The following is a 24,109-nucleotide window of genomic DNA, read 5'->3' as shown; positions in this document are numbered from 1 at the left end:
ATAAACTCAGAACAGGGATGTACATCACCGCTGGGTTCTAAGTAGCAATAAGGCATATGAGACCTTCACTCCCATACACTGTCATTTTTTCTGTAATTTTCAAAAGTACAAAAAAGAGAACACCAGTGCTTAGCGATACAGACTGTAGAACACAAAATGTGGGATCTGCAATGAAAATGGAATTGTTGGGAAAAGCCTCACTACTAATGCCACAATAACAAACTGTAAAACTATTTGGAGCAAACAAATGATACTTAATAAGGATGAGAAACAATATAAACAGTAATAGAAAAAATAATAATAAATAAGATGCTGATATACAAATCAGTCTGTCCGTAGACTATGCAGTACTGGATATATATATATATCTACACTTTACTAATGGAGGGTGAGTGTCACGTCACTGATGAATGTGACCAACCCACTGGATTCCTTGTGGCTTCAAAAGGGAAAGACTCAGGCATGATAGTGGATGTAGGACCAAAATGAGCAAAAATATTTTTTGGCCGTCTTCCAGTTACTGTATGCCTGTGGAAGTACTCATCTTTGAGGAGCTCTTTTGATAGTTTCTCTTCATGATGAGAGGAGAAACTCCACACAGCAGAAAAATAGTAAAATAACGTCATCACTACTACATGACTGGCTGTAAGATGTTGCTAAAAGTACAGTTTTGTACCTACCATAAATGTAGATGTTCGAGGATCCACATTGCTGCAGTCCTAACTATTGGGTAGTCCGCTGTCCAGTCGGCCCGAATACCAAAGTATATGGCTGACGTCGGTCAGGGCGCATTAGACTGACGTCAGTACGTCAGGGTACTAATGCGCATGACCGACGTCATATCCTCAGTCTTTTCTTGCCCCAGATGTCAGAAGACCCTGAAAAGATAAGGCAAAAACCAAAAACTCCAAACATACCTGCACCAAAAATATATACAATATATACAAAATTACCAGAATATAACCTCACCTACACAACCACCCCTAAACACAGAGGGGAAGGAGGGAGGGTAAATTGGACTGCAGCAATGTGGATCCTCGAACATCTACATTTATGGTAGGTACAAAACTGTACTATGTTCTTCATTCCACATTGCTGCAGTCCTAACTATTGGGTAGAATCCCAAAGCAGAGGTAAGGGAGGCTGGCAAATCATAAGGAAGCAGGAACTGACAACATGCCCTGCAAAATAGCTGTGGCAAAACCAGCCCTAGACTTAGAGTAGAGAGGAAGGTGATAATGCTTAGAGAAAGTATGCACTGAACTCCAAGTAGCTGCCTCCAAAATATCCTTAGTTGCCACCCCCCTTAGAAATGCTGTAGAAGTGGCAGTAGCCCTAGTGGAATGAGGCCTAATCCCAGCTGGAATCTCCTTGCCATGATGGGAATAACAAAATGCAATGCAAAACCCAATCCACTTAGAAATAGTTTGTTTTGACACAGGCTTGCCCTGAGAACTCAAAGCAAAAGAAACAAACAACTGCTGAGACTGCCTAAAATCCTTAGTCCTGCTTAAATAATAACGCAACTGCCTGTGTACATCTAAAGTGTGCAAAATCTTTTCCCCCTTATTTTGGGGATCTGCATAAAAGGTAGGCAAATGAATAGTTTGGTTTAAAGCCACACTAGAAACCACTTTAGGCATAAAGGAAGGATTAGTACGTAAAGATACCGTATCCTTATGAAAATCAGGAAAGGCTCAACCGCCATAAGGGCCTGCAATTCAGACACCCTTCTTGCAGATGTAATGGCTAACAAATAAGCAGTCTTCCATGACAAATATTTCAATTCAGCAGTAGCTGCAGGCTCAAAAGGTTGTAGAGTGAGTTTCTCCAACACAAAATTGAGGTCCCAAGCAGGAGTAGGAGCTCTACGTGGGGGTCTTATATTCTTTGCCCCTCTAAGAAATTGCTTGAACAAAGGATGCGAAAACAATGGTGGGTCACAATCATAGTGAGCTGAAATTGCTGCAGCATGAATCTTAATGGAAGAGAAAGACAAACCTTTGTCCAATAACTCAGTAAGATATTGAAGAGCCACACTTAAATTAGGCTCAGAAATCTCCAAATTGTTTGCTGCACTCCAAAATAAAAATCTCTTCCATTTTTCTATGTACACTTTCCTTGTACTAGGTCTTCTGGCTTCCATAATCACATTTAAAACTTGTTGAGGAAGTTGAGACCTGCTGTCTTCCAAAACAGAATATGCCAGGCTGTTAGATGAAGAGAATGAAGCTTGACATTGAGCAGGTGACCGTCCCTCTGAGACAACAGGTGTGGAATCAAGGGTAAAGGCCATGGAGGCTTCCTTACCAGACTCCTCAGTAATGGGTACCAGTGCTGCCGAGGCCAATCTGGAGCTATTAAAATCATCCTTGGCTTGTCTTGTCTGACCTTTAGAAGCACCTTTGGGAGAAGAGGCAGAGGTGGAAAAGCATACACATGAAGATTTTTCCAACTGAAAGAAAGAGCATCCACTTTCCAAGCTGTGTGATGAAACCTCTTTGTGCAAAACTTTGGCAGCTGGTGGTTTAGTGGAGAAGCGAACAGATCTATGTCTGGAGTTCCCCATGACACTGTCAATTTTTGAAATACATGAAGATCCAGTTTCCACTCGTGGAGTTCTGTGCTCCCGGCAGAAACCTTGCCTGAAGAGTTAGTTGCAAGCTGAGCGCAGTCTCCCATAAAATCATTGCTTGCCTGCACAATGGGTAAGAATGTGTTCCCCCTTGTTTGTTGATGTACCACATGACAGTTGTGTTGTCTGTTAGAATCAACACCTGCCCTGGAAGAAGTAACTCCTTGAAAGCCATTAATGCAAACTGGACTGCTAACATCTCTTTCATGTTGATATGTAGATGCTGTAGTCTGGCAGGCCACTTGTCTTGTATCCACTTTCCATTTAGATGAGCTCCCCAAGCAATGTCTGAGGCATCTGTCGTTAGAATCTGACTCGCCTCTGGCCGGGTCACAGAGAGTCCCTTGTTTAGGTGACATTCCTGAGCCCACCACAAAAATTCCTTTTGAATGCAAGGTATTATTTGAATGACAGTGTCCAAATCCTGGCAGTGCTGTGTCCATACATTTTGAGATACCATTGCAGCTTCCTCATATGCAGTTTGGCACTGGGAAGCACCAGAATACAAGATGCCATGAACCCTAAGGCTTGAAGGACTGTCCTTGCAGTCAGCCCGGACTGAAGAGATAGTTGATGGAAGTAACTGGAAAGATTCTTTTGTTTGTCCGGGGTTAAAAGGCCATCTGGGCTGCTGTATTCAGTCTCACACCCAGAAAGCACATGTCTTGAGAGGGTACTAGACTGGACTTTATTTCGTTCACAGAATACCCTAGGCATCTTAGCACTGCTATGACATATTCCAAATGCTGTAGAAGGTCTTCCTTTTCTTGAGCTAGAATCAGGCAGTCGTCCAAGTAAGGATAGATTTGAATTCCTTTTAGCCTGAAGTAAGCTATCACTGGAGCCAGAACCTTTGTGAATACTCTGGGCAGTAGATAAGCCAAAGGGCAATGCAGAGAACTGATAATGAGAATTTCCAGCTCGAAAACGCAGATACTTCCTGCAACTTAGTCTTATAGGCACATGAAGATAAGCTTCCTTGAGATCTAAAGTTACCATCCAGTGATCTTTGCCCAGCAGAGGTAAAAGCTGTTGTAACGTCAACATTTTGAACTTGGGAATGTCCAGATAAGTGTTGAGGATAGATAAATCCAAAATTGGTCTCCACGTGTTCCCCTTCTTGGTACTAGGAACAGGCGAGAATAAAATCCTAGGCCCCTTTCTGGCACAGGAACTGGCTGAATGGCCCCTATTTGGAGCAACAGAGAAATTTGCTTGTGAGCCTCTGTTCTTTGTAGAGGAGGAATGTCTGGCATGCCTTTGAAAGGAGGCAAGGTATGGAAATAAAACCTGTAACCGTGGTGAATGATATCCAGAACCCATCTGTCTTGGGTAATAAAATCCCAATTTTCTTTGAAAAGAGACAGCCTTCCTCCCAAAGGTGCTGCCAGGCGAGAATGTACTGGCAGCTGAAAAGGCAGGTCATTGGGTCTGTTTAGGAAGGACTGACCCCTGCCCTCACCAGAAGTCTGAGCAGGGGAACTCCTGTCCTAGGCCTAAAGGAACCTTGAGCTCTGCCCCTACCACGTCTAGACCTACCCCTAGACTGGGAATCATAAGCAGGATAAGTCCATCCCTTAGTAGGCCAATTTCTACTAAACTTGGAGGCTGCACCTGCAAAAATCCTTAACAGTTTGCATAGACTTAGCCTTGTCCTCCATTTTCTTTAAAACTGCTTCCACAGGTGAACCAAACAACACATCAGACTGTAAAGGAGCATCCAAAATCCTTGTTTTAACATGCTCAGCTAAATTCTGATCTCTCAACCAGGCATGCCTACGAAGAACAGAACCAGTGGCAGCCACCCTCGAGGAGGCCTGCACAGCATCAAAACCACACTGCAAGGAATGTTTACCCACCTGTTCAGACACATGAACTAAATCCTGCAACTCTTTACACTCAATACCTTCTGCCAGAGCATCCACCTTAGATTTCAATTGTGAAAGGAGATAATTCTGATATTTTAACATGTGAAACTGACAATTCAACGCCCTCATGGCTAAAGTGGAAGAAGTATACACTTTCTTTCCCCATCTATCCAAAGCCCTTGCCTCTTTATCAGGAGGAACAGGATTTTTAACAACAGAGGCCTTCACACCTTTAGGCCCCTGAGAGACAGTTTCCGGGTCTGCCCTAGGACTCTTAAAAGATACTTATGAGCTTCAGGCACCCTATAGTACCTATCCGGTTTAACTGGGGCAGGAGGCAAAGAATCAGGATTCAGGGAAGCCTCTGCAAAAACATCTTCCACCACATTCAGAACAGGAGGTATAGCTAAAGGCCTATGCTGGGGTAAAAAGAATTCCCTAAGCCTCTTCCTGGAATCAGAGAAATCTTGACCTTCCCATTTAAAATGCTCCCTCATGGAATGCAGAGTCTCTGAAAATGAAAAATCCTCAGGAGGAGAAGCTGAAGGAGTAGAATCATCCACATCAGAATCAGAATAAGGAGGAAACTCCTGCAAGTCTTCAGCCGAAGACTCAGAAGCCTCGAACAATGCTCAAAACTCTCAAACTCAGGTTCCACCCTAGGCCTCTTATCAGGAGGGGGCATAGAACCTCTAATCATAGTAATCAAATCCTCTGCCATTTTAAGCATATGTTTCTTAGGCAAAGACCCTGAAGCACTAGGAGAAACCGCCACTGAAGCTAAACTTGGCCTGCCTCAAAGAAGCCTTGGAAACAGAAGGGAGGCTCTCACCACCTTAGGGAGAGAGGGAAGAACAGCCACCTGAGAAGCCGCCTCAGCCTGGCCTACTTCCTGAGAGGATACATCCTGTAACAGTAAAGTCTCTCCCTGAGACTCCAAAGAAATACCTGGCAGAACCTCCGGCTCCACTGAGCCTTCTAAAGAACCGACGTCTGGGACTGTCGGTTCTTCCACTCTAGGCTTTGCTGCTTTGTCCTTGCGCTTTTGGCGAAGCGGGCGCCGGAGCATCCGGCGGCATTTTATAATTACAACGCTTCCCAAAAACTAACCTGGCACAGTCTAACCTTCTCTTAATAGTGCGTTTGTTAAATCTAGCACAAGAGCGGCATCCAACAACGTCGTGCTCAGGCCCTAAACAAGGTATACACAAAGTATGGTAATCCCTATGAGGTATCTGTTTCCCACAAGAAATACAGTTATTCACTTTTCTGACATCCGGTTAAATACTGAGGCAAGAAAAAACCAAAATATTCCCCAACGGGGTACTTAGCCAACTTTGATTCGGTCTGAAACTCTGACTTCAGAAACTTTCAGAACGCCAACCTGCACTCGCAAAATTGCTTCTGCATCGGACCATGCGGCAAAAAAGACTGAGGATATGACGTCGGTCATGCGCATTAGTACCCTGACGTACTGACGTCAGTCTAATGCGCCCTGACCGACGTCAGCCATATACTTTGGTATTCGGGCCGACTGGACAGCGGACTACCCAATAGTTAGGACTGCAGCAATGTGGAATGAAGAACATCTGCTTCTGCAACAAAGAAGGGTGGTCTTACTGAAAAACTAAGTAGTGTCTCTGATCCAATAAATGGTCACTTTGTGCCTCTCATAACAACTGTAGGTGATAAAGGTTGTTAGTGCAATGGGGAAAAAAAACTTTGTATAGTGTATCCACATTGTTTATAGCTAGGCATAAACCATCCACTGACATGAGCAAAAGCAGTCAAGCCCATAGAAATAGGAGCTGAAGGTGGCACAGGAAAATGAATGGGAGCAACACATGTGATGGATAACCAGTTGCGGAAGAGAAGCATATTTTAAACTGACCTATTTCCAGAAAGTGGAATGGTGCTCCTCAGTTGAAAGTAACAGATCAAAAAGATAAATAAGATGAAATGAACAACTAAAAATGAAGTAAGTGCTGCACTGTAAGCATGAAATATTAATAAAACTGTTACCTCTTCATATGTAGATGTTGGTGGTGTTGCAAACAGCATGGATGCTATTTTCTGTTGGTACCAAGGCATTTCAGCAAAAGTAAAACACCTATAAAAAAAAAAGAACAAAGATAAACATCTAGATGCTCTCTACTCTACACAAACAATGATCAGCTGATGCAAGTATGATAAAGAATGCTTAAAAATATTTTGTTAAAAAATTACACATTAGATGGTAAAAATATGCTTTTCTGGAGCTAGCGTGATGGAACTTATGGGATATCTTCCTTTCCCCCATAAGGCTGGGCAGCTACTAGTCAAAGGAGATCCTTGCAGAGACTGTAGATCTTGCAATACTGGCAATTAACTATGCCAAGAAGAGACTGAGATTTTACCTTAAATGCATGCTTTGACCCCATTTAAGACAGGAAAAGCTAAAGGGATATTTTGTGATTCCCTGTTCAGAACAAATAATGCACTGGGAAGGAATGGTTATATCTATAATGGCCAGTAAGCTGTAATCTGGAGATGGACAAATGTTTCAGTTGGAGGGCAGTCTAATATGGTACCTCACTAAGAACTTGTGAAATGAATAGCCTTGTCTTCAACAAGGAAGAAGTGTGAAGGCTACTGAGCTCTTGTGATTCACATTTTATAAGTAACTGTCTTTACAGCTGAAAACAAAGTAGTCGTATGTGCACTGATGAGTCAATAATTGATGTCATAGCAATTCAAAACAAAACAAGGACTGTATGATGTCACTTTATTGTTTCTGCAACAGCGGAGGGTGGTTTTGCTAAATGATCACTATTCATGTAATGTAATCCAGGAGCAATGTCTTGCTTGTAGAGTATGTACTTCAAGTTAGTCAGTCATAGCAAACAGGACTTTTTATGTACATATATAACCAAGTTAGTAATAAGAGAAGTACATTAATGGCACAGTTAAGTCATTGCACTACATCATTAGTGATGTAAACTTTAGCACTGTTGAACAGTGCACTTTTTTCCAACTTAAGGGCACCACATTTCTTACCTTTACATGCATAATATGACTATCTTTGTTAATCTATGTAAGCAACAAACAAATTAACTAAGGAAAACATACTGATCATCAAAGATGTTTGACATGGCGGTACATACGTTTACAATATGAAATATCTTTGAAAGCAAATCATTCATTCTAGAAATGTATGGTCTATCACAGCTGCCAGTTCAAGCAGAGATCTAGTAAAAGCCTGCAGAAGAATAATGATATCCCTAGAGAGGGCAGCATCCCTAAGGGGAGGTTGTTTGATCTTCTCTAAAATGAAAACTTGAAATGGCTGCTAGCTGAGCTTTGATAGAAGAGAAGACAGCCTCATCATGAAAAAGGGAAGCCAGAAAATCTAAAATAGCTGAAAGATGGGCTGAAAATGGTCTAAATTTCTATTCAAATTGAAAATCGTTTCTACTTGCTTCTGTAAGTCTTTCTAGTATATAGTCTCCATGCAGAAGTAAGGCTGTAAATCACCTGGGGGAGGAGAGCCGGGACTCTCAAGACATCATTGGAATTGAAGAAACCAAGTGGTCAACTTGAGGGCTTGAATGTCCAGGCGAAGCAATCCAGGGGGAGCAATCCAGATGGGTGAGAGAGAAGAGCTGGACTGGGATCCAGAACCAATGGTGGGTTATATGATGAAGCCAGTGGAAGGGTAACCACACCTGTCAAGGCCATAATATGGCAATGAGAATGACTGTGACACTCCGCACCAAGGCTTTCTGAAGGAATTTTGGAATGAGAGAAGAGTAGGAAAAGCAAACAGGAGCCTGGGGGCCAAATGTGGATTAGAACATCCCTCAGTGACTCTCTCTCCTGGGGGATTGGGGCAAACTACTTACTGAATTTTGTGTTGCAAGGGGAAGCAAATAGATCACAGCAAAGTCAACCAAAGCAGCAGAAAATCTGCTTTGCTACTGTCAGATTGAGAAATGACTCATGAGGGAGAAGGATAGATCTGCTCAACCTGTCTGCTAGAACACTGGACTTACCAAAGATATGCTCTGTTACCAGAAAGAGGTGAGAAGATATTGCCCATTGCCAAACTCTCATAGCCTCTCGACATAATGGACACAAAGGTGTTACTCCTTGCTTGTTGTTGTACCACACTTCTGACATGTCTATCTGAATCGATATCACTCCCAGAGGGAGGAAGTCCTGGAAAGCCTGCAACCCTGGGAGGACTGTCCTCATCTCCTGCATGTTCATATGAAGCCTAGACACGGAAAGGGACTACGTGTTTTTGATAGTCAGTCCAATGAAGTGACCCCTCTAGTTGTTCATTTGGGAGACATCAGTGGTCACTGTGGCTTGGGGAGAAGGTAGAAAGTACAGTTGTGTACCTACCATAAATGTAGATGTTCGAGTGTATTCACTGTTGCAGTCATTACACTTGGGTTATCCTGCTGGCAGGCTACCCGCAGTCGGCCTGAATTCCAAAGTCCTGGTCCGGCGTCGGTTGCTGTCACCTCTTCCCTGACGTCAGTGCGCCAGGGGTATATAAGATGCAGCCAATGCCATTTTTTTCAGTTTTTCTTGCCCCAGATGTCAGGTGTCCCCAAGAAGGTAGGCAATACATAATGCTTATAAAAACATACAGTAAAATAAAAACAATACCTTCATCTACAAGCAAATACACCACATAGGTTGTGTAGGATATAGAAGTATAGATAAGTCCCAGCAAAGAAAGGGGGATGGAGAGTGGGTAACCTGGACTGCAACAATGAATACACTCGAACATCTACATTTATGGTAGGTACACAACTGTACTATGTTCATTGTGTTTCACTATTGCAGTCATTACACTTGGGTTGAATCCCAAAGCTGAGGTAGGGTGGCTGGGACTAAATAGGAGTAAGAGTGGCTATGAGGCCCTGCAGAACTGCAGTGGCAAAGCCTGCTCTGGATTTAGAGTAAAGAGGTAAGTGATAATGCTTGGTAAAAGTGTGCACTGAACTCCAAGTTGCAGCCTCAAAAATTTCCTTGGTTGGTACTCCTCTGAGAAAGGCTGCTGAAGTGGCTGCTGCCCTGGTAGAATGTGGCCTAATATTCTTAGGCACTGACTTGCCTTGCTGTGCATAGCAGAAACGAATGCAGTGTCCTATCCATTTTGAAATAGTTTGCTTTGTGATAGCCTTTCCTTGTGATCCTGCAGCATATGCTACAAACAGTTGCTCAGTTTTTCTGAAAGCTTTTGTTTTGTCCAAGTAGAAGTGTAACTGCCTGTGTATGTCCAAAGAGTGCAGAAGTCTCTCCCCTTTATTCTGGGGATTTGGATAAAATGTTGGCAAATGAATGGTTTGGTTAAGAGCCACACTGGATACTACCTTTGGCATAAATGTTGGGTTTGTCCTTAGAGAAACCCTGTCCGGATGAAAAATAATAAAATGTTTCACTGCCATTAATGCCTGTAACTCTAAGACTTTTCTTGCTGAAGTTATTGCTAGGAGCAGAGCAGTTTTCCATAGGAATTTTATATTAGCTGTATTGGCTGGCTCAAAAGGAGACAGTGTGAGCTTTTCCAAGACAAAGTTGAGGTCCCATGTAGGTATTGGTGCTCTCCTTGGGGGTCTTATGTTTTTTGCCCCTCTGAGGTACTGTCTTTGCAGTGGATGTGAGAAAATAGGAGGTTCCGTATTGTAATGAGCTGAAATGGCAGAGGCATGGATCTTAATTGATGAGAAGGATAGGCCTTTGTCCATCATCTCAGTTAGGTATTGTAAAATCTGAGGAATATTTGGAACAAGTGGTTCAAGTCCTTGGGTCTGGTTCCAAGCACAGAATCTCTTCCATTTTTCTGCATACGATTTCCTGGTGCTGGGCCTCCTGGCTTCCAAAATAACATCTATAACAGCTTTAGAGAAAGGAGTGTTCCAAGTGGCTATATTATTTGCCATGCTGCCAGATTTAAGGTTCTGAGTTGGCTGTGCAGAATCTGATTGTTTTGTTGAGTCAGAAGATGAGGAATTTGAGGTAAAGTCCAGGCTGGGCCTTGAAACAAGCTCTTTAGGATTGGGTGCCAGTGCTGGCGTGGCCAGTCTGGGGCAATCAGAATAATTTTTGGCTTCTCTTGTCTGACTTTTAGGAGTACCGTGGGAAGGAGAGGCAGTGGTGGAAAGGCATAAACTGTTAGGGTTTTCCAGCTGAATGAGAGAGCATCCACTTTCCATGCTTGTTAGTGATGCGTCCTTGTGCAGAATCTCTGTAGTCGGCAGTTGTGAGGGGAGGAAAAAGATATATGTCTGGGCATCCCCATTTCCTTGTTATCATGCTGAAGACCTGTGGCTCTAGTTTCCACTCGTGAGGGTCCATGAGGTTTCTGCTTAGTTCATCTGTCAGAGTATTTTTCTTTCCTGGCAGGAATTGTGCCTGCAGATGTACTTGATAGGTCAGTGCTGTGTTCCACAAAGTCATGGCTTGCCTGCAGAGGGGGTAGGAATGTGTGCCCCCTTGCTTGTTTATGTACCACATAACTGTGGTATTGTCCGTCTTTAGCAATAGTTGTCCTGGATGTAGGAGATCCTTGAAGGCTGTCGGGGCATTCTGTACAGCTAGCATCTCTTTTTGATTGATATAAAGATGCATTTGGTCCATGGGCTACGTGCCCTGAATACATTTTCCTGCCATGTGTGCCCCCAAGGCATAATCCGATACATCTGTTGTTAGTGTCTGCCTGGTTGTGGGTAAAGTGAAAGGCTGTCCGTTGTTGTGGTGACAGGCCAGTGCCCATAATTGAAACTCTTGTTGCAGGCAGGGAATAAGAGTTATTACTGTTTCCAGGCTGTGGCAATGTTGAGTCCAAACACTTTTTAGATAACATTGTAGCTTCCTCATATGCAGTCTTGCATATGGAATTAGCAGGATGCAGGATGCCGTGAAGCCCAAAGCCTGCAGAATTTTTCTTGTTTTTTCTTTGTTGCCATCATTTGAAAGTAATGAGTCAGTTGCCTTTGCTTGTCTGGCGTGAGATAAGCCATCTGGGCAGTTGTATTTAAGCTTACACCCAGGAATATTATCTCTTGAGAGGGCAGTAGTTTTGATTTCTTTTTGTTTACTGTGTACCCTAGGTAAATTAGTAATCTTTTTACAAACGCCAAATGCTTTAGAAGAATGTCCTTGCTCTCTGCTTGAATAAGGCAGTCGTCCAAGTAGAGATATATTTGAATTCCTTTTTGTCTGCAAAAAGCAATTACTGGTGCCAGGCATTTTGTGAAGACCCTGGGCGCAGAATTGGTAATGCATTGAACAGACATGCAGGTATGCCTCTGAGGTCCAAAGTAACTAGCCAAGCCTTCTTGCCCAGCATGGGTAGAAGTTGCTGCAGTGTCAACATTTTGAATTTTGGAACATCCAGGAAAGTATTTAGAGTAGACAGGTCCAGTATTGGTCTCCAAGCGTTGTCCTTTCTGGGTACCAAGAAAAGTCTTCAGTAAAATCCTTGCCCCTGCTCTTCCTGTGGTACATTTTGAATAGCCCTCATGTCCATGAGAGCAGAAATTTGTTTTTGTGCCTCTACCCATTGATTGTGTGGCAGGTCTGGCATACCTTTTGGCCTTGGTAGGGTGTGAAAGTGGAACCTGCAACCCTGAGAAACAATATTCAGTACCCATTTGTCCTGGGTGATCGTGTACCAATTTTGTGAGAAAAGTGCTAGTTTTCCCCCTAAGGATGCTGCCAAAAGGTAAGTGCTTGGCATAGGTAGAGGAACGTCATTGGGACTGTTTCCTAAAAGGTTGTGATTTTTCTTCTCCGCCTTTGGGGGCAGAAGCACCCCACTGTTTAGGTCTGTATGAGCCTTGGGGCTGAGATCTGCCTCTTTGTGGCCTGTCTGACACTGGAAAGGACCAATTTTCTGAAGGCCAGTTCCTGCTAAATCTGGGTGGCTGAACCTGTAAGAAATCCTTTACTGTCTGCATTGATTTTGCTTTTTCCTCCATTTTCTTTAACACCTCTTCTGCCTTAACACCAAAGTATTCATGCTGTAATGTAGCGTCCAATAATTTTGAGTTAACATAATCAGGTAAACTTTGTTCTTTTAACCAAGCATGCCTTCAAATGACAGAACCTGTAACTGTGGCTCTGCAAGAAGCCTCTAATGAATCAAAACCACATTGCAAAGTATGCTTTCCCACTTGTTCAGCTGTATGCAATAAATCCTGCAATTCCTTATTTTCAGGACATTCTGAGCTTGTAAGCATTTTCTGTTTTAGCAAAGACATTAGGTATTGTTGATATTTAAGCATGTGAAACTGGCAGTTTAAAGCCCTTACAGCTAAAGTAGCAGAGGTGTAAACTTTCCCCCATCTATCCAGTGCTCCAGAATCCCTATCAGAGGGAACAGGGCTTTCTGCAGTGGAAGCCTTGACCCCTTTGGGACCCTGAGAAATTGTTTCTGGGTCAGCAGCAGGGTTTTTATAAAGAAATTTATGAGAATCTGGGACCCTGTAGTACCTATCTGGTTTGACTGGTGCAGGGGGTAAAGAATCAGGAGACAAACTGGATTCAGAAAAAACATCATCAACAATATCTAGTACAGGGGGATAGCAAGGGGCCTGTGCTGAGGCAGTAAAAGAAAGTCTCTGAGCCTTTTCTTTGATTCTGAATAATCCTGGCTCTCCCAATGGAAATGCTCCCTCATGGTGTTCAAGGTTTCCCCAAAAGAGTAATCCTCAAGAGGAGAGGCCAAAGGGGATAGATTCTTCAGCGTCAGAGTCCTCATAGGGAGGACGAGAATATCCCTGTTCTGAAAAGGAATCAGAGGAAATAGAAACCTGGTCAGAGGAGTCATAGTCAGTGTCTTGCCTAGGCCTTTTATCAGGAGAGGGATGGGAACCCCTGATCAAAGTAATTAGGTCCTCGGCCAGTTTAAGCATCTGTTTCTTTGGCATGGATGACTGTCCAGGAGAATGCTGTACTTGTTTCTTTGTCTTTAATGGTGTTTTAGACTTTGCCTTGGCTGCTGAAGTGGTCTTGATAGTAAGCTGTGTAGGTTTAAAAACACCCTCAGAAGCCGATGCCTGCTCAGCGGCTCCGGACCCATCTGAGGGAATAGTTTCCGTAGGCCCAATACCTTGAGTTTCCAGAGGCCTAGTTGTCTCCACATGGGAGTTGGAGTCGGCCTGTGGCTCTGAGGTAACAGGTGTCAGGGGCTGTGAAAGTGCCTCTGAGAACCGGCGAACCGGCAATTGGCCTAGAAGAGGCTTCGTCATCGGTTTTGGACCTCGGATGCCTGTCCTTTTCTTTGTCCTTGCGCTTTTTATGAACTCCGGTCGTCGGTTGTTCCAACGGCATTATATAGTTAAACCTTCGGCCAAAGTAATGTAAAGCAAAATCAAACCAATGCTTAATAGTACGTTGGTTGAATCTAGCACAAAACCGACAACTAGCAATGTCGTGGTCAGGGCCTAGGTAAGGAATACAGTAAGAGTGAAAATCCTTATGAGGTATTTGCTTCCCACAAGAAATACAATTGTTAACTTTTACTGACATCGGTCTAGAGCAAGAAAATGTTCCCCAACGGGGTACTTAGCTTTATTGAAGAGTTCGGATCTGAAATTCAATTTAGAAAATCTCAGGAGTCGGTCGACCGGCACTTGCGAACTGCTTTTGCTTCGGGCACCGCACGGCAAGAAAGATTGAAGAAAATGGCGTCAGCTGCATCTTGTATACCCCTGGCGCACTGACGTCAGGGAAGAGGCAGCAGCAACCGACGCCGGACCAGGACTTTGGAATTCAGGCCGACTGCGGGTAACCTGCCAGCAGGATAACCCAAGTGTAATGACTGCAACAGTGAAACACGAACATCTTAGGGGTGACCTTGGGAAACCTCCAGGGACTCAATCCACTATTGTATATGTGTTCTGCAAATGTTTGTGAAAAGCACCTTGAAATTCATGGGTTGAGGCCTGACAGACCAATGGACTGCAAGTGTCCACTGAAGAACTCTCATGTGATCTCTGGCGAGAGGGACCAAGATAACAGAGGCATCCACAGATCCTAGGAGGTGTACAATCAGTCTTGTTGGTGGCTTCTGACAGGAAAGACTGTCTAAGTCCTGTTTGTGGTGGGGGCAATCCTGCTCTGTACTAATCTTGCTATTTGGCACTTCATACCAACGAGAGCTCCTAAAAAAATAGTCTGAACTGGGAGAGACTTGGATTTGGCCGAGTTTGGTGTGATTCCTGGTGGGGGCAGTGATAAGCCAGTCATCCAGGTATGGGAATAGGCAGAACCCTTGCAGTCAGAGATGAGCTGCGAACACTATTATACACTTGGTAAACACCAGGGGGCGGGGCTGTAGTGACACCAAAGGGCAGGGCTCTGAATTGGAAATGACTGTCTCTCAGCTGGAAGCAGTGAACCTTCTAGAGTGCCTGTCCATCTTTATTTGGTAGTATGCATCATGAAGGTCTATCCAGCACTTAGAATCTTCCTTTCTCAATAGCAGGAGAATGGACTACAGCATGATCTCCAGAACTTCGTTTGTCTGACATACTGATTTAAATGACTAAGGTCCAAAACTGGCCTGAGCTCCTCATTCTTCTTTGGCACTAAAAATTAACTTGAAGATGGATCTAGAACTTACTCATCTGGTCGAACCTTCTAGATTATTCCACTGATTAGCAGCTTTTTTACTTCTAGAACTGCTGCCTTTCTTTGGGAGGGTAGAATGTTGGGGAACTTTCTTAAAGGCAGGAGTTAGGATAGAAATGGGATTGAATAGCCTCTGATTATGATTCTCTGCTCTTTTTAACTTCTCCATGTCTTTTGGGTTTCTAATACTATGATGGGAATGGACCTCATTCCTAAGTTAAAGTATGATTAAAGTTCATAAAATTAATATAGTTAAAATCTTTGCTATTAGCCAGAATTGCACTTCACACCACAAGCAATGTGTCCAGTCATGACTCCTGCAATTCATACGGAGTTGCATGTAATCAGTAATCTATCCAAGTATGATTGTAAATCCATTTTATAAGGCCCATTGCTCCTACTACTACTACTGGACCTATCTGGGTATTCTTCCACATTCTCCTAGTCTCTGCCTGCAAATCCTGGTACTTTATGATTCTGAGTCTCTCCATACATAAGACACTGCAGTCACTAGGTGTAGCAATTTCAGTGATCAATGCTACTTTTGTCTTCTTTTCATGGACCACTACATCTAGTTTTCTCGCATCTATTTTTTGAACTGTTGGTAATGGGTGATCTCATGTGATATAAACCTCATCATTCTATAATACTTTGTGGCTTAGGTTTCCAGTGTTTTTCAGCTACTTCAATATTATAATGTTTGCACAATCCCCAATGGAACAGTCTTGCCAAGTTATTATGCCTTTCAGTATACAGGCCCTCTGCCATTAGTATATAACAAGCAGCAACAAGATGTGTGACTGTTTCCAATTCTGTTTTACAAAACCAACATTTGTCTGTTTCTCCCTCATGTTCAATGGACTTTGTAAATCAACATGCAAGTGGTCCACAATCTTGGGCAGCTAATGTTCACCTTTTGTATTTTGTTTGAAATTCATCTCTCCTTAACCATTCCTGTGTTCTATCATGATCAACTTAAGGCTGTTCCCAGTTATGACCCTCTGCACCCATGTGTTCTGGGTGATGGACTTCCAGGCCTTGGGGTGCAACCATTCAGGAGCAATAGTAAGGTCTTTCAGAAAATGGGCACTGGAAGTCTTGATTTTGTGAACCATCTCTGCTGTAGGGGTGATGTCCACCATTACAATTCCCCCTTTTGCCCTGGGGGAGAGTCTATCTCCAAAAATATGAGGAGAGAATCCCTGTGATTTTCGGAACTTTTAGTTATGTACTTACCATAACTTCGGATGTATAGGATCCATCTCGCCTACATTCATAATTGATGGGTTCGGAGCCGATCCATCGGCTCCGACTCGGCCACTATATAGTAGAACGAAGTCTCTAATTGGCTGGGCTACCCCTTATCCCAGAATGCACCAAGCCTGCTTCCCCAGATCTTGTTTGTTCGCTTTCAGACCTACATCCAGGCACAGAAACATACCAGCAACTGTAACAAACTAAAGTCCTTCAAGAGAAAAACTCAGTAAGTAGCAACATTCCCTCTAAATCCAATGGGAAGGGGAAGGAGGCGAGTATAAATGTAGGCGAGATGGATCCCATACATCCGAAGTTATGGTAAGTACATAACTAAAAGATGTAATGGGATCCTATCTCGCCTACATTCATAACTGATGGGACAGCATCCCTAGCACCTAAATCCCGGGTGGCTCATTGGAAAACACTCCTGAGAACTGTGGAACCAAAGGAAGCTCTACCTCGAGAAGCCACATCTATCTTGTAATGAGAAATGAAGGTGTGCGGAGAAGTCCAGGTAGCGGCACAGATATCATCTATCGATAATTTGGAGTGGAATGCTACAGAAGTAGCCATTGCCCTGGTAGAATGAGCCTTGACTGGGAATGGTAGCTCTTTACCGGACCGTGAATAAATGAAGGAGATGCAATCTTTAATCCATTTGGCTATGGTGGTTTTAGCCACCGGTTGATTAACCTATTTTCCGCAAAGGACACAAACAGCTGATCTGACTTTCGTGTCTGATTGGTCCTACTTAAATAAAAACGCAGTTGTCTGTGAACATCCAACTGATGGAAAATATATTCTGCGCTATTGGAGAATTTGGGAAAAAACACAGGGAGCTCCAAGGATTGTTGAATGCATAAGGGGGATGCTACCTCGGGCAAGAAAGAGGGACACTCTGTCTTTGTGAAAGGTCAAATAAGGAGGATTAGAACAGAGAGCCTGAAGCTCTGAGACCCGCTTGGCAGAGGTTATTGCCACCAAAAAGGCGGTTTTCCAAGAGAGAAATTTTATATCACAAGTAGCTGCTGGTTCAAAGGGGCGGGCAGTTAAAGAAGCTAGAACCATATTCAGGTCCCAAGGGGGCACAGGATGGGCTATTGGGGGCCAAAGGAGCCACGCTCCTTTAAGGAAAGATTTGCAAAGCCTGTTTGCCATTAAGGAAGGCTCAAAAGAGACATGAAAATTAGAGGTAGCCGCCAGTTGGACTTTAATTGTGGAAACTGAAGAGCCCAAATAAAACAAAGAGGCCAGGAATTCTAAAACCTGAGGTACTGGGGCGGTAAGTGGATCTATACCTCGTTGCTGGGCCCAAAGAGCAAACCTCTTCCATTTGCTGGAGTACAGTTTAATAGTGGAAGGTTTGTGAGAAGAGGACAAAATGTGGATGACGTCTGGAGAAAGAGAGTTATCTCTGATTAAGGTTGGAAGTGGAGTAACCAAGCGGCCAACCTCAAGGACCTGAGGGATGGGTGAGACTGTCCCAACTGATGAGTCAACAGGTCGGGCAACATGTCCAGAAACCATGGGCCTTCCACCGCATACCTCAGAAGGAAGGGGAACCAAACCTGACGAGGCCAGTGTGGAGCGATCAAAATCATGTCGCTTCCTAGACAAATCGCCTTCTGTATCACCTTCGGGAGAAGGGGAACTGGAAGGAAGGCATAAAGTAGACCGGGAGGCCAACTGTGAGCTAGAGCGTCCTTGGGAATCTGCCCCTGAGAGGGAGTCAGCGTGAAGAACTCCCTGCATTTCGCATTGTGAGGGCTGGCGAACAAGTCGCAACAAGGGAGGCCCCACTTGGCGAAGATGTTTGCAGCCACCCTGTCGTTGAGGGACCACTCGTAGGGCAACAGGAAAGTCCTGCTCAGCCTGTCTGCAATCACATTGGATTTCCCCGGAATGTGCGTTGCCACTAGGAAATGCTGGGTAGAAATCGCCCAATGCCACACTCTCATGGCCTCGCGGCAAAGAGGGTAGGACCTGGTTCCGCCTTGCTTGTTTATGTACCAGACTACCGACATGTTGTCGGATAGAATCGCAATAGTACCCCGGGGAAGAGCATGATGAAGTGCTTGCAACGCCAGTAGCACCGCTCTCATTTCCAGGATATTGATATGTATGTGCGTTTCGTGAACCTGCCACGTGCCTTGGACAGACCTGTCCAGATAATGACCCCCCCACCCTATCTGGGAGGCGTCCGTGGTGGCGAATGGAGGCTGAAGGGCAAAGGGTCGCCCCTGGTCCAGGTTGGACCGAAGCAGCCAACGTAGGTCCCGACGGCAAATTTCCGTAATCTGGACCAAATGGTTCAAGGGGAGTTCCTGAAAGGACCATTGAACCGACAGTAGCCATTGCAGCACCCGCATGTGCAGCCTGGCTAAGGGGACTAGAAGAATAGTCGAGGCCATCATGCCCAATAACTGCAGAATCAGTCTGGCCTGAACTTGTGATCCGGGTAACAAGATTTGAACCTGAGACTGCAGGACCTGAATCCTTTCTGCCGGCAAGAATGCTCGCATTCTTCTTGCGTCTAACTCTGCGCCTATAAAGGTAATACGCTGAGACGGCTGCAGCACAGATTTTCCCCAATTGAACGTGATTCCTAGTGAATGACCCAAACTGACTGTGGTCATAAGCGCTCGAACTAATAGATGCTTGGAGGTGGCAGTAAGGAGACAGTCGTCTAGATAGGGAAACACTTGGAATCCTAGACTTCTCAAGTGAGCTGTCACTACTGCCAGACACTTGGTGAACACCCTGGGGGCTGTGGTGAGACCAAGGGGCAGTGCTCAGAACTGGAAATGACTGGCTCCCAGGCGGAAGCGTAAATGACTCTTGGACTCTTGACTTATCAGAATGTGATAGTAAGCGTCCTTGAGATCTATGGAGCACATCCAGACATCCTTCTCCAATTAACGGGAGAATGGACTGAAGGGTGACCATTCAGAATTTGGATTTTTTTACAAAGCGATTCAATGATCTGAGGTCCAAAATGGGCCTTAAGTCCCCTGTCTTTTTTGGCACCAAAAATAGTCTTGAGTAAGTTCCTGATCCGATCTGGTCGGCGGGGACAGGCTGGATGACTCCTTTTCTTAGCAGCTTTGAAACCTCGACCGCTGCTTGATCCCGCTGACTGGGTGGCACATCCGGGATTTTCCTGATAGGAAGAGAGGGGATCTTGATGAGATAGCCTCCGGTTATGGTTCGGAGCACCCATTGATCCTTGGTGATAGATTCCCAAGCCTGCGGGTGTTCCGCAAAGCGACCCCCGACTGGCTCTGGAGATGCGCAGTCGGGCCACGTCTCAGGGACGGTGAGCGTAGGATGGACCACGAAAGGAATCGCGGTCTCCAGAGTTACGGGGGCCTCTGCCGCCTCTGGGGTGGCGTCTTCCTGAACCCCCCCCTGCCTCTAGAGGGGGATCACTCGGTGGAGTAGGGAAAGCCTTTGAGATTTCCTGAACCACATTTTCCCTCCTCTCTGGGCCTTGGGGTAAGGTCTAGAGGGAGCGGACAAACGGGCCCCCACGGCAGTCAAGGTCTTGCCCTCCTGCTCGCACCGAGTCAGTGTGTCCTTCACCTTGGGTCCAAACAGGGAGGACCCATCAAAGGGGGCGTCGGTGAAGGAAGACTTAAAGGCCTCCGCAAAGGGACACAAGCGTAACCAGGTGTGTCTTCGAAGAGCCACGCCTGTTCCTGCTGCTCTACTCGCCCCTTCGGCCACATATGATATGAGCCTCATGGACGAGTTGACTATCAAAGATAGGGTAGTCATCTGAGCGCCAACAGTTTGGGCTAACGCCTCAGGAAGATTACCCGTAAGAGACTCACCTAACTCTTTGAGGAGGTCCCTTTGGAGCCTGGTAAATGACAAAGATAATTCAGTGACCGCAGGGAAAAGGCCGCTGAAGAAAGGGTACGCTTCCCGTACCTATCCATACTCCTGGAATCCTTATTAGGAGGGTGAATAGATGTTGAAGCCTCTGCCACGTCCTGCTGAGTGGCAGATGCCACCACTATCACATCTACTGCAACTCCTTTAGTCAAAAATTCCTTTTGAGGAGGGGCTGAGAGAAACTTGTTAGGCCTGGCGGGCACCGGTTCCACAGTGTCAGGGTGTTCCCACACCCTTCGAGAAACTAAATCTAGTAATTCATCGAAGGGTGGAGACACCCAGGAGGTGGAGGACTGGGCCCCAAAAGCCTTGAGGAAGACTGACTCCTCTGCGGAAGGGGTTTTGGACTGCCAATCGCCTCTCTGTCTCAGGATCTCCAGGATATCTGAGAATGAGACGTCATCCGAGGACGATTTTGGGGACCCCTCCGCATCATCGAGGTCAGTATCTGATGTGATAGACTCATCCTGGGAGTCAATGTGCTTCCTCTTGCACAATTTTTTTCTCGGAGGTTCATCTGAAGCGGATTCTGAAGGACCTCCCGGGAGAAGGGAACCCCCCCAAGGGGGTATCCTCAGGCCCTGGGGCCCCACTGTCGTGGGAATGACGGACACCAGAAGCACCAGTTCCCAAGTCTAAGGACGGTGAGGTAGAGACTTGGTGAGCCGGCAAGGACATGGCCAGCGCACTCCTCATGGCCTCAAAAGCAGGACCTCCAGACTCTACGGAGGACACCGGCTGAGAGACCACGACGGTACCGGGAATCCCTGCGGCCGACGCTCCGAGGGGGAGACTAGGCACCGAAGCTACCAGTTCCAAAGTGTTCCCCTCGGCCCCGACCGAGGAAGTCCCGGTACCGAACCTTGATGCCGAGGACGGAACAGAGAAGCTCCGAGGGAGTCTCGGTTTCGACTGGACAACTCTGCTCCTCTCTACCATCACCGACTCCAACGGCTCTGAGGAGGTTGGAGGAGGAATCGGGTGCGTCGAAGTGGGGACCGGCTCCGGAGCCGAGTGGGCTGGAGCCGAGACCATTTTTGCAAAAACCGGGGACTGGAAAAGCCTCTGGATAACTCTGGCCAAATCTGAATCTGACAACCTGGAGGATTTAGAGGAAATAGATGGGGGCCAAGACGACTTCTCTCTCGGCTCCGATAGACCAGGGGACCGGCTCCGAAATGGCTCCAACACCATCGGCACCGGATCTGGAACCGTATGAATAAGCATTGGCGCCGAAGGGGACTTCGGGGCCGAGGGAGGAGAGTCTGAGCTGCACACCTCCAACGGCTCAGAGACCAAAGGAGCTGAAGCAGGTGATTCGTCTCTCGATCCCCCAACCTGCGGCTCCGACACCAATGGAGCCGAGGAAAGAGGTATCGAGGCAGACCCTTCCACCCGAGGCTCCGAAGCCATTGGAGCCGAGGAAGAAGAGGTCGACCTATGCTTCTTGGAAGTCGGTTCCGACGGACTGGTCGGAGCCGACAACCTTTTCTTTTTAGAAGCTGGAGAGGAAGGAGAAAGGAGGGCTTAATAAGGCCCTTAAGGATCAATTTATTTTTACGTTCTTGAAGGACCCTAGAGGAAAAAGCATGACAAACACTACATGTTTCCTGCAAATGTTTCGGTCCTAAACAATATACACAAACAGCATGGCTATCAGTAAGAGACATTTTGTAGTTGCACTTGGTGCACTTTTTAAAACCAGACTTCTGCTCTTTTGACATCCTATCACACAACAGTTTTACCACAACGAAAAACAACCTTAAGTAGAGCACGCGCCCTTTTGACTCAAAACGGGACTGGCCCGAGATACAGCACACAAAACGGGCAGAAGCCCTCTAACTTAAATGGGCTTAGCCCGATAAATCAGGACGTACAGTAAGACAAATTCAACACACCCACACACAAATAAGGGCAAGGGCCCTCTAACTTAAACAGGCCTTGCCCGGTATGCAGAAAAAATACCAATCACACCAAAACAGGTTCACACACACACGTAAAGCTGTTAAAACAGCTGTTTGTTAAATCTGTGAAGAAAACCCTAGGTCAAAAGACCAAAAAGTAATCAAAAAACTACTTGGCTCCAGCCAAGTCGAGACCACGTCTAGCTTGAAAAGCGGCAAACGAGATCTGGGGAAGCAGGCGTGGTGCATTCTGGGATAAGGGGTAGCCCAGCCAATTAGAGACTTCGTTCTACTATATAGTGGCCGAGTCGGAGCCGATGGATTGGCTCCGAACCCATCAGTTATGAATGTAGGCGAGATAGGATCCCATTACATCCATAGTTTCTTCTCTCCCATCTGGTCCTAGAAAACAACCCATGGAAGGGAGAGAACCTTATCCCTCTGGCAGAAAGAATCTTCCCATCTTGCTCACTTCTGGAGAGAGTCTCTAACTTTAGGCCCAAAGAGTGTCGACCCTTCATAAGGGGTATTAACAAAAGGTGTCTTGAAGTACTCCATGAAGTCACACACCATCCAAGCATGTCTCTTTATGGTTATGACACTGCCTGCAGATCTCAAGGTGCCTTTAGTCACATTAGAAATAAAGTGCAATGATACACTTGAAAAAGACTGGAAGCTGGCCAACTGCTTGTCCACAGACTTCTTGTCATATATAAAAATGGATCCAGGGAGAGAGAGGGAGAGATTTGGAGAGTTCCTTTGTCAAATCCCTCTGTAAGCGTGTCAAGTGTGCCAAGTAGTTCAGCGCTCTCAGGTCGAAGGTAGATGAAACATAAATATGCTTTACTAATCTGTCCAGCGCACTGGACTCCCTGTTAGGGGGACAGACAAAGAAACTTTCTTTGGCAAAACTCCTTTTTGGTGGCCACCATCATTACCATGAAATCAATTATGGGACTCTTGCTCCAGTGTGAGCAATCCTGGGGAGATACCAAGAATTTGTTGGGCTTTAATGGGATAGGTTCAGCCATGCCCGGCTCGGCTCCTTCCATGCCCACTTTAAGATAAGGTCAACCAGCTTGAGTGACCACCCAAGAAGTAGCTGGGCAGAACACGAAAGCCTCAAGAAAAACTGACTCTTCATGGGACGGTGCCATGCAGGACCACCCATCTTTTTGTCTCAACAGTTCGAGGATTTCCCCAGAGAAGATATCCTCAAACAGGGGATCAAAGTCAGTGTCTTCTGATAAAATTTCCTGGGGAGAGTAAAAGTTCCTCCTCTTGCACATATGCTACCAAGGAGTTTCACCAATGGGATGCTTCAGAAAAGATTCAGAAAGAGAATGGGAGTCCTGAAGGTGGACTGTTTCAAGGCTTGATGGGGTCTTCTATCCTGACAGAATAGAATGAGCTGGTACAGGACCCCAGGACATCCTATGAGGGATGGATGGATGAACTTTGAAGCCAAGGGAGGACCAGAAATGACTCCAGACAAAGACAAAGCTTCCACTCCAGACTGATCCTAGTATCCAGCCCGGACTGGCTCTGAAGCCAACACTGGCACCAAGCTCTCTAGTGCTGAAACTCCGACAGGAAGAAACATCTCTGAAAACTTCAGAGGCAATCCTGTCCCCCCAGATCCAGCACTATTGTTTTGACTCCCAAGATCATTCCAGATCTGAGAAATTCAGAACCAGTCAAATCAGAAAAGCCAGAGTCAAAAATAACCAGGGGGTAAAACTGGAATCCACAGGCCCCAAATCTGAGTGGTAGATTGGGGAAGAAGCAACAAAGAACCAGGAGATCCCTCAACTGCATCTGGGTCCTGAGGCACGTCCTCGTCATTCTATCCATGTCAGCTTTGGATAGACTCCTGATAGGCCGTACCGATCAGAGGACGACACAGTGGATGGGGG

At 45.5% G+C, this 24,109-nt stretch overlaps 1 protein-coding gene across 2 annotated transcripts in view; it reads right to left on the bottom strand.

Annotated features, from left to right (window-relative positions):
• The window catches only part of RMDN1 (regulator of microtubule dynamics 1), a 450,051-nt gene that overhangs the window by 129,253 nt on the left and 296,689 nt on the right, over positions 1-24,109 (bottom strand). For both annotated transcript variants that reach the window (XM_044065986.1, XR_006364034.1), the window contains exon 7: positions 6,526-6,613. In XM_044065986.1, the coding sequence (XP_043921921.1) occupies positions 6,526-6,613 (88 nt within the window). The remainder of the gene's footprint in view (positions 1-6,525; positions 6,614-24,109) is intronic.

This window comes from Protopterus annectens, chromosome 3.part0 (assembly GCF_019279795.1).
Source record: "Protopterus annectens isolate FY-2018-M chromosome 3.part0, PAN1.0, whole genome shotgun sequence".
NCBI classification, from domain to species: Eukaryota; Metazoa; Chordata; order Ceratodontiformes; family Protopteridae; genus Protopterus; species Protopterus annectens.
Note: the sequence above shows the minus strand (reverse complement) of the source record. Positions and strands in the feature narration are given on the sequence as shown.